Source organism: Phaethon lepturus, unplaced genomic scaffold (assembly GCF_000687285.1).
Source record: "Phaethon lepturus isolate BGI_N335 unplaced genomic scaffold, ASM68728v1 scaffold30323, whole genome shotgun sequence".
NCBI lineage: Eukaryota > Metazoa > Chordata > Aves > Phaethontiformes > Phaethontidae > Phaethon > Phaethon lepturus.
Window position 1 is genome coordinate 10,411 of NW_010528839.1, and position 11,516 is coordinate 21,926.

Genomic DNA, 11,516 nt, shown 5'->3' on the forward strand with positions numbered 1-11,516 from the left:
CGTAACTAAAGTTTATGGTATTTATGAACATCTTTTTCCAGAGAAGTATTTTGTTACACCACTTTGCAAGTTCCTTTTTCATAGACAACACAGGATACAACAATCAAATCTGAACAGGAATATGATTATATTGTATGTCCCTTCTGAAAAGCTATTCATGTCAAAGACTGTGTTATTTGTTCCACCTGTTAAGACTGAGAAAACAAACTTACAATAACATCTGTAGCACAGCGTTAGGTAAAAAGAAGGAGCATTTTTGGCACCATACATTTTAAAATCTAAGCTTTTAGGCCCAAAGTATAGCAAGTTAAACGTACACAGTGGCAGCTGGGAATGCCTCATCTGAAATGCAACATTTTTAAAGGAAATTTTTTTTGGAAGATGCTATTTTATAGTCATTAGCTGATCTTCAAGTAACGTATACATGGGAATTCAGCCTAAATATTCATACCAAACGTTTACATATGTACCTTAGCACTCATCTATAGAATACAAGTATATTGCACCAACAGAACTGCCAGAGTCCATATTACTATAGCCAGGTAGGCATCGCAGTGTGTTCTTTTTGCTCTTCATTTACCTTCTCACTGTCCTGACTAACCAATTCTAACATTTCCTTTGAAATTGAGTTGCAAGGTTGCTACTTTACCTTGGGCCATAGCGTTAATGGTCTGTACCTATACTTGTACGTGTTATCCTTACGTTAAATGTGCTTTGCAATTCAGCAATACCTAGTTCATAGCTCTGTAAATAATTCCTTGAAAAAGGAGAAGCTTGCCTAATTTTTTTTACAAGGTGAGCGGGGCAGCCACGGTTCTGTGTTTTGCCACCAGGTGTCTCACTCCACACACCAAAATAACACTGCACCAGCAAGTTTAGATAAATCCACCCTCCATCAAGGATCCCTTAGGCACAAGATTTGCTAAAGCACGGGTAAAAATACCTCTACAGCTGGATTTATTCTGTATTCAATTGCAAAACTTCATCCAATTCACTGGGTTGGGTTTTTTTTCCCCCCTCAAAAAGTGGACTAAGGTATGCTGCAGTTGCTAAAAGGACTTCTGTTTTTCTTGGTCCTCTGTTTGTTTGGTCTAAGGTTGATGACATCTCCGCCATTAAGAGTGCTAGAATTTTGGTTGCAGTGACTTCCACCAGCTGTATTAAAAACACCTACAGAAATTAAAGACAAGAAAAGTATTTGTATTTCTTTACTTCCTGCAGTAGAATACATTAACACTTAAGACACAACACTTACTAAGGCATAGTAATGCACCTCAAATGCATACTCCAGTTTTTAAAGGCTTTATCTATTTCTGGGTCAATTTTGCAGCAAAATTTGAAGCGGAGCCAGTTGGAATTACTAACCAGGCAGTATTTAAAGCTGGTGTACAACATCTATGTAATTGAAGGGCACTCATCTGCGTGTGTGTATGCTACTAATTGCATGGTAACAAAGTGATGGTTAGTTGAGTAATATAATAAAAGAAAAACATGACAATTTTGAAGTTAGAAACTTTGCTGAGATAAAGGCAAGGAAAAAGCCTAAATAAAAAGGGAGTGCTTTAAGGAAAATAAACAAACTGACTCAGAAATACTTTAAAGAAGGACTACAGAAGTTCAGTGTTCCCTTACAAAAGGCAGTTTACAAAGACCTTCTTATTACATGCCAGATTCTTTCACCGTCTCTTGTGAATCTGCACCAGGATGAGTAACACTAACACTAATTACATTAAAAAACCCCAACAAGCACCCTTTCTCAAGTCCTTACACAATGCTTGTTCAAACAAATTTAATACAGGGACACTTGCCAGACATTACCTAGAAACTTTAGTACACCAGTTTGATAATATTGTAACTTTAGAGAGTCACAAAGTTGTTTTACAGAAGGTAAGGAGACAATATCCTACAACAGGAAGGTAGTAATTAGACCCTGATTCACCTTATATTAACTCCATAAGGAAACAGATGAGACCATAAGCTTTGATGGCACAAAATACTGTCTTCTGTTTTTTTATTACAGTATACATACCAATCTTGTTACTGCTTGTATGTACTAGTTCTGGATCTTCAGCTGTCTGTTGCTTGAGCCTTTGAAGATATTTATCAGCCAAATACTTAAAAACTGGAACGTTAAAAAGAAAAAAGGTTCATCAGAGTATGCTTAGAAATAATCTTCACATCAATAATAATACCTTTGTATCAAAATTCTGCATGGTGACAGAAGTGCATTTGACACCACAGGTTTAGCACGTTCTGGTAAGTGATTCTCTCTCGGCAGGCCTGTGTACCTGAGCAGAATCCAAATTAATCCAAAGTCGACACAGGTCTTAAAGAGTTTGCAGTACTAGGGTCTTGCACAGCAGACAGAAACATCTCAATATGCCTGTAATAAAGCTGGTAGGTACATATTGCCAAATGTTCCAATTCATGCAACTTGTAACTTTTAAAAATTGTGTAGGAATTTAATATATATTTTTTTTGCAAGAAAGTCCTACAATAATAGCAGTCATGTAAAGTAAGGCTAATAATAAAACTCAGCAGCAACATTCTTATGTTATTAGTTATTAACTAATGCTACCCTTATTTGTATTGGGATATAAAAAAATCTACCTAAGATTCTGAAAAAACCTACAACTATAGGAGAATTTTCAGAACCCGCATCTGTTACGATTATTTACATTTGTAATCAATAACTCATGTAAAGATGATACAGAAACTTTTTACATTTTGTCTTGTAGATTTTTCCCCCCGCAAGGTGAATGTCGTTAACAGAGGAGAAACAATTAGTTCACTATTAAGTTTGCCTGACTGAACAAAAAAATAAATTATCAGAGACTGTAATTCATGACTACTCAGACTTATCCCACAAAAGATACTGACTGAATTTTGTAACAGTACTCTTATGAGTATCACTAGTAAAATATCACCAGTAGACCAAACGGCTGCCAAGAGACCAAATCTTTTAATGAACTTTATATTTAAATATAACTGAACTATGAAATGATTGTTTATATCAATTATTTATTAATGATTAACAATTACAAAATAATCTGCCCAACAATTTGTATATTGCAGTAATTGAACTACTACATGTAATTTTTTTAAAAGCTCAGTGCTTACTGACAGTCATTAGGACTAAGCAGCCTTAACACACTAGCACTTCTAAATATTGAAGCTATGCACTGTTGTGGAAGAAAAAGGAAAGACGTACACAAAGAAACAGCCCTAACACCCCGATATCAAGTAATTCTAGATATGTTTAAAGCATGCTGCTAAGAAACATAAAAAGAATTGCCAACAGCATGCAGCAACATGGGAAGTAACAGATCAGCTCCAAACTAGAGACATACAGTGCTACACAACAGAGCGCAGGGCAGACACCTACTCTGCTGTATCTCCTACCTTCGGTCACGTTTAGGTCTTCCTTCACAGATGCCCGGTAGAACCTTAATTTTAGCTTTTTTGCCAGTGCTTCTGCCTCTTCACTGCACAACAGAAGAAGACTTCGTAAATAGTAATTTCTATTATTTGTCAGCATTTATTCTTACAGACAAAATGCTTCATGGCAAGTTAAACACGGCAGGGTGGGCTAAGAAACTCAGTCAGTCAAAAAATAACCCAATCCTTAACTTCTTTACAATCTCCACTATGACAAGAAGGTATTTTACATGCAGTTTCTTTATGACCAAAAGCAATTGCTTTTCAGTATTTATTGACTTAATTGACTAAAATTTCTCAAGGATTTGAAGACAGATGTCAGTGAAACCTAAAGGAAGGAGGCTGTAATTAGCAGCACTAGAATCAGAACAATTACCACTGCAAAGTCAAAACAATAACAAAAAGGTAATCCTTAAGTATATTTTAATGAAGCAGTAGACCATGCAATCAGATGAGTGCAGAGATGAAATCAAGAATTACTTTTTTCTATGAAGTGAAAGAGAACTTGTGCTAAATTCTAAGCAAAAGCTGAGGAAACTTAGGAAAATTTCACCAAGGGAAATCACATCATTAGAAAGATGAAGTTACTGAAGCAGACGGAGTATTCTGAGAACAAAACCTAACTGACATACCATGAATAATGGAGGAGCTCAATTACAATTTTGCCTTTCTTTTGAAAATCCTCAGCATTCTTTGCAAAGGGAGTAGAAGCTGATTTATGCCATCAATGATCGCAAACAGAGAAGAAAGCAAGCCAGTGCAAGAAACAACAAAAAGAAGAAAAAATTTAAATCTCCCCGGAAGATGGTAGAAATAGTGGAGAATGACCAACTTCATCATGCAATATTTTCTGCAATAACATGATATGCTGTGGTAAATAATTATCATCATTTATTACGCTGATTTTATGGCAAGAATGAAATTGGGTCATATATGCAAAGGCAGAAGGAACTGACAGTAAAATCTGTAAAGAAAACTATAGTGAAGGATCAGCACCATGCAGTTTGAAGAGTATTAACAGATACAGATTTCTATAGAGTTATAATGTTTTGATAAAAATGAGCAATAAAAAAAATTAAAGAAAAGCGAAGCAAAGAATATTAAGATACTTTTTTAAACAACCTGTTTAATACTTCATCATTTTGGCAAACATTCACTAGCCACACCAGACAATGTAACTTCACCAGTGCACAGCACAGTTTAACAGCAACTGTAAGTTTTAACAAGAGAGAAATTTTACATTTTTAGCATTTCTGATTTAAGAAAAACAGAAAAAAAAAAAAAAGATAATCATACCATGGCATAACCAAACTCTTCATGCTATTCCTCTATTTTTTTGGCTGATACTTCAGAAGAAAGCATGAAACAACAGAAAGTTCCTAGCTGGGCAAACACATCTGCCCAGGTAACTACATCTGTGCTGGCACACCTGCCACCTGCACTTTGAGGTCACATTTTGATGCAGGGCATAGGTTTGACAACTTAGATATCCTAAGTTTTCACTAGAAACTCTCAGAGATTTTTTTTAAAAAAACGTGTATATGGGAGGCATATGGTGTTCTTTAAAAACAGTTAGATAAAACTCCTACTTCTTTATACAAGAGTCATCAAGAAGATCAATCTTATTCTGTACAAGAACTGTGGGAATGTCTCCAACTTCAGTCACAACTTTTTCCTTCCAGGTAGGGATTGCTTTGAAGGACTCTCTGTCAGTTGTAGAAAACACAAGAACACAAGCCTGGGCTCCTAAAAATACACAAACCAATTACAAATACAAATAAATACAAATCAACCAATCAACATTAAAACCAAAAAGAATCATACGTAATGTACTTCAAGTTTCTCCCATGAAAGTGAACTTCACCACCAGCTTGTGCCAAACCAATGGTCATGAGTTACCCAGATGAAAACAGATTGCCGTATTATTTTGATCATTATGCCCATTCTTCATGATGGCTATGGGTCTGTTACCTTTCAAGCTACTTCCAGCATGGTGCATGTATGCAGCGGAAAACAGGAGAGGGTGTGGAAAGGCTGGAAAAAGGGCATGGGAGGTTTACTTATTGCTCACTGTTTTCCAGACAGATCAATGGAGGCCAGAAGACAAGTATTTTTCCGCAGGCAGCATCTGTAAAGCACACTTCACATTATTCTTCGTGCTACAGTAATTTGGATTTTTAAAAGCAGAAAACTTAAAAGTTTTCAGAGAAAGTTGTGATTATTTCAGGTAAATTGTTTAGTAGCTTTCAGGAGAAAATAAGTGTATTTCTCTTTCATACTCATTCTATCACAGCACTATGATAAATTACACAAAATGTTTTGTACCATTTTTGTTATGGTTTTGTAACAGCCTTAGCAAACAATAGTTAAAACCCATGGATACCGAGAAGGTACTTCCTTTAGTGAGTGGCCTGTTGACCGTTGAGTGGCCCTCTGTTATCCTCAAGAAACTACTTTTCCTTGCACATAAACACATGGAGAAACACTTCATTATTTATGTGCCTTTAATACATTTGACATTTAGTAAGAGAATGTAAAAGGAATAGATAGCTGGTGTCTTTAAAGTTTTCAAGACTCCAGTGTTATCTTGTGGTGAGTATCCCAATCTAATTACAAATAGCATGAAAAACTGTTTCATCAGTATTAATTTTATTTTGTCTACAAGTTTTAGCAAGCATCCCCCATTCCCATATTCTGTTTGTCTTTGTATTTCTTTCACACAAAGCACTTGAGTTCTTTTATTAGGTTTCCTTTTATTTACCTTTTCAAAGCCAAGTTCAGTCTATCTTTACGTAAGTTTTCCTATGCTCTTTAGCATTCTTTCCCAGGCCATTAAGACCCTTCTGATACAGTTTTATACAGAATAATAAGAACTGTCCTCAGAATTTCAGATCACGCTTTACCAATAAAACAGTAGCAATGCAGTCTTCCACAATTTTCCCTATTACTTATGTTCTAAAATTTTGTTTTTCCTAATGTCCATACCATATTCTTATGTATGCAATTCTTCTGATGCAATTCCACTTAGAATCCTGTGAGACAGGTACAAAACTAATTATTCTTTCCAGGAGGGTTACTTTGCATTTGTCAATGCTAAATTTAATCCATTGTCTTACAGTCTAGCTTAATGAAGCCTCTCAAGTTCTTTGCTCTACTAGAGATGAGAATGTGTATTAAAAGACTCCCGCCACCTATAAACATCATCTTGTTCAGTTTTAAGACTAAGAAACCCATTATGAAGTTTCCACTCTAAGGCACTTTCACTTGATCTCTGTCCTTCCACCTATTCCTTCTGTATGATAAAACACACGAGTTAACATGGTAATGGTAAGTTTAGAGGGAAAAGTCCTAGCATGCGGTAGGCAAAAAGGGGTTGACTTACAACATCAGACCTCCTTATTCTATTTAGATACAATACATGTAGAATGCAGTGGACAGGGACAGTAAAAATAACTCAGCTTGACCATACTGCTTTTTAAAGAGAATTACGATAGGCTCTAATTAGGAATCAAACTGAAATATTTTTGACCTTCAGGATTCTGAAATTTAAAGGTTCCTACCAGGAAATTAACAAACAAGAGTAAACAAAAGTGTTTTTCCTCACCAAGAGATATATCTGTTTATCAACAATGACAAATTCTATACAAATACTTGATACGTAATTGTGTATTTCTAAACATCTGCTGAAGGTTTTGACCACTGGATTGTAAGAAGTATCAGCATTTACTAATCCAGTAAACCTGCAAAATGCTTATTTAAGAAGAGAGTAACAAAAGGAGTATTCTTCTCATGCTCAATTCAAAACAAAATCAGACCTGATCTTTCTGAAAGCATGCTTCAGTATAGTGAAGAAGTTAGCAGAGTTAACCAGAAGATGATGCAGGTCAGAGATCTTACTAGGTAAATTATTTTCATCTTCTAAGAATATTGCTAAATACTCAACATTTTTATTGAGAACATAAAAAAAAAAATCTAAGAAATTATAATGTCCATGTAGGAGCTCTAAGGAGAAAAAATAAGAAAAAAGACAAAAACTAGGATTTAGGCATTGAAACACCTTTCTGTAAGCAGTGACTGACAGTATTCAAGAGAGTCAGTAACATTATTATCTCACTCATCCACTCCAAATGGAGTCATACACCACCTCTGTCATACAACAGACTGTGTACAACAACAAACATCTGCAGCAAAGGCACAGGATACTGTCAGGCAGGAGCACAACAGCTAAAGCCAGGATGTTCTCGATGAGTATTTTAAATCAAAGTTCTTTTGCGAGAAGCTGTTTCGTAAAGCTACTTTAAAATACTGAAGAAAAGGACATAATTTGTGTGCAATTACTGCTTTGATAACCCCTGTATCTTTATCTTAAAAAGATTCCAACTGGCTGCAGTCACTGGTATGATATTCATACCTAGACCAATTCAGAAAAAAACCTAAGAAAGTAGTGCTAGTATCTCTACTCAACTGAAGTAGAGCATAAGCTTGTCAGCTAGGTAGGTCTCAAAGACCCTCAGCAGACTACCCCATCCTCATAGACTCCGTAACTGTGTTTTCTCCTTTCATAATGGTACAAAACCTATGTAATAGAAAACCTGTAAAGAGATTCCTTGCCATGAGTGGACTCACACAGGGCTTTATACCTGGCACCTATTCATTTCACTCTCCTGTTCTTTGCATCAGCTTTTTCAGGCTATGACAAAACCCCTATGTTGCCTATAAAATTGATGGTGGCTCCTTCAACCTTAAACTGAGATAAAATGCAAGGTCATTTTATTATATTATCATGATATTTATGACAAAATGATATCATCACCCAGAAGTTCTTGTTTACCGTTGATGGTCTAACTGCTGTGGATCCCAGCTGTCTTTAACAGGCTTAGCAGGGTGTAAGGTCTCACTAACAGTAACCAAAAGAGGGCTGCCTTGCTCCAAATTGGGACCAGGAGAGTCTTGCAGCCCACCCTTTATCACAGTTACTACAGCTGAAAGTGCTTGACAAGTGCAAGCTAGAGCAATGCTATGAAGGCTAGAGAAATATGAAGTCTAACTATTGTGTAACAAAATGAAGAGCCTGAGAATGTGACTAATCGGCAACTGAGTCCGAGCAACTGACTAATGAGCACTATGTCTGTTTTCCATCAAAAACCTAACACGGGTCTACTCCAGACACCAGTGGCAGCAGATGGAAGAGTATGCAAGCACAAAGAAGTGATCAATTACTGCCTTGAAACATCTGCAACGTGGACATAACACATGGTGCTGCTACAGGTGTCATACACAACAGACACCTGTGTATGTGCTTAGCATATGAATGAAGTACCTAGCCAATTAAAAAATGCATGACCTCCATTGGACAGAAATTGGTAAGAAGATGCATGATAAAACATAAAAAAAGAAATTATGAATACATACAGAGCTTCCTTCAACTCTTTGAATTTAGTTTAATGGACTCCTTGCATTGTTTGATCATGGGCATGTGGCTACACTGGCTGCACATATTCGCCTGTACATAGAAAACCACACAACAAATTTTGTCAGCGACAGTATTTCATGATACTCAAGATATGTGGGAAGTGAGGCTAGTAAGTGTACTTTAAAGGGACACTCCATATTTCAGCTTATCAGTCCCAGTAATTAGGAGAAAAAGCTAGGCTTGGAATAACTGAGGAGAGCAAAGCACACAAGAGAACTGAAGGCCAGGAGAGTAAAAAGGAAACTCCAAGAGAATCAGGTACTACCTTCTAAAATTCGTATGTTCAACTTGTCAGCTCTAAAATAACAGAATGATCTATTTTCACACAAGGATAAGAAATAGGACAAGAAAGATCTTTCTCTGAAGAAACGGTAATCAGTTAGAGGTGACAACCACAAACACTACAAAAAACCTCCACCCTGTTAGTTGACAAAACCAATCATGAAATATAAAAAAGTCAGAGGACTGTAGCACCCTGAAACAGCACAGCATTACTATTATTTCATCTCTAAATGAGATATTTTTTCTAAGATTTTATACCATAGTGATATGTTTTTCCCAGCCATCAGGTAATTAGTTTGACAAGAACTGAATCATGGAATCTTTGCAAAGTCATTCATATCTCTGATGTTAGAAAACAAGAAGGAAAGCTTTCCACAATCATCGTTAAATCAGATGCAAAGAAAGCCTAAGTATGCAATTTGTAACTGGCTAAATAGATAACCTACCTTTACATGACTGAATAATACAGCTTCTATTTTTTGAAGTAAATACACTTTCTGTATTACTCTGTTGCATTAACGTGTTCAAGGCAGTCTGTACTAGCAAGAGAACTGTGCCTGGTAAACTGTCTTTCTAGGATGACTGGCGGATTTTTTTTTTCCCCTTGGATTAATTTCTAAGTGCCTCAGCCGTAGTTTTTGGAATGTTTACAAATACATGTCTTACAGAAGTAAGAAAACACTTTTAGAGGGGAAAAATACAATTTTGCATTTGATTGTCTGAATGGCTACATTCTGTGCAGTTTCTGTCACATTTTGTTCCAACCCAACAACCCCAAAACCCAACAAATGCCAAATAACAAACATGGTATTTTCACCTCTGTAGTAGGCCTTGGTTATGGCATCAAATTCTTCCTGACCCGCAGTGTCCCACAACATTAGCCTGACATCTTCATCATTAACTCTGAAATATACAACACGATTTTGTAATCAATACAACAAACAAGAGCAATTCAAAATAACTGACATGCAAATATTTCTATGTCTACAATATAAGAGTAAATCAGTTCAAATTTAACTTCATTTAACTATAATGTAACTTAATATTCTAACACCTCTATAACATGCTGCTAAGCCTCTTAAAGACAGCTGTAACATGCTATGGCAGTAGTCTCTCAATTACATTACATGCTCTTTCCTGACAATCCATGTGACATTTCCTCCTCTTCATTTCCCTCTATCAGGAAAAATAATATAGACTTCAAAACAAATCTTAGGTGTCTGAATAATGGTCCCTTTGTCTTTTTAATCAGCTTACAAAATTTAGAGAATTTTCTTACTTCTCAAACATAATTGGGTATTCTCTGCTTATATTAGATAAAGAGGCTATATATATAATTATTTTTTCCACAGTCATTTTAATCTATATTGGCTAAAAAACTTTTGTAATCATTTTATCATAAGCACTTCCACTTCCTCCACAAGAAATTAAAAAAAAAAAAAAACAACAGGTGGTAGAATAAAGAAACTTGTCAAAAGGCTTAGCACAACAGAGGTTCCAAGTTTTGTTTTGCTTTTGATTTATAATTCTACACCTTGTACAGAAAATATAGTGATATAATTTTATCCCACTGGGCGAGAGAGAAAACAACTCCCTTTACTGCGCTTTGGAGACAGCAGGCCTTGTTTCAAGCCTTTGTACATCTTAGGATTACAACAGAAATGGAAAGGTAAAAATCAATAGTATGGCATCTGTTTCATACATACTGGATTTGTCTTTCCAGGAAATCTACACCAATAGTTTTCTTGTAGTCTTTTGTAAAAATCCCCTTGCAATACCGCTGAATCATACTGGACTTTCCAACAGCTCCATTTCCTACTACAACCACCTTGATGGCCACCTCCATATCTTCTTCCAACATCTCTGCAGCCCAAGTGACTCTCTAGCTTATTCAGGGAACTATCGATTCTGTAAACAAGTAAATAGCTATGTTCATAAAAACCGCTGTGAATAGAAAGCGAGAGGAAATATGATCACACATAGGATTCACAAAGACTGTACAATTTACTTTCAGCTCTGCCACAGACTTTGATTTGCCACTTGTTAATTGGAAATTAATATAACTGATTAATACAACGGTTTGCAAAAAATATCCCTGCACTATACGAATGTATTGTCCTATGTTGATTACGTTCCTGATGCTCCGCTGCTAACACATAGAAGATGCTCAGCTGATCGGCCTAGCACGTAGTGTGAGTCTGAAGTACGGCAACTTCTAACTTCAGCCACTGTCCTCTCGTAGCCAGTTCAGATACCATCACCCAACACTGCTGCTCTGAAGACATAAACCTGGCTCATTCTGTGATTACATCCCTTACTCCAG

The 11,516-nt window shown here is 36.1% G+C and overlaps 1 protein-coding gene across 1 annotated transcript; it reads right to left on the bottom strand.

The window, feature by feature from the left end:
• Positions 1-776: 776 nt before the first annotated feature.
• Positions 777-11,101, bottom strand: RAB23 (RAB23, member RAS oncogene family). The gene is made up of 6 exons (XM_010283781.1): positions 10,900-11,101; positions 10,011-10,096; positions 5,028-5,184; positions 3,403-3,485; positions 2,030-2,122; positions 777-1,170 (listed from the first exon to the last, which is right to left on the bottom strand). The coding sequence occupies exons 1-6, from the start codon at positions 11,052-11,054 to the stop codon at positions 1,031-1,033; spliced, it is 714 nt and encodes a 237-aa protein (XP_010282083.1). The 5' UTR covers positions 11,055-11,101; the 3' UTR covers positions 777-1,030.
• Positions 11,102-11,516: the final 415 nt, after the last annotated feature.

Excerpts from the sequence above, each read along its gene's own strand:
- RAB23 (XM_010283781.1), bottom strand. The coding sequence starts at position 11,054 with ATGTTGGAAGAAGATATGGAGGTGGCCATCAAGGTGGTTGTAGTAGGA. Across the intron at positions 3,486-5,027 it reads GATGACTCTTGTATAAAGAA|TGAAGAGGCAGAAGCACTGG; the intron begins GTAGGAGTTTTA and ends TCTGTTGTGCAG. Across the intron at positions 2,123-3,402 it reads AGACCTAAACGTGACCGAAG|TTTTTAAGTATTTGGCTGAT; the intron begins GTAGGAGATACA and ends TTAACGTTCCAG.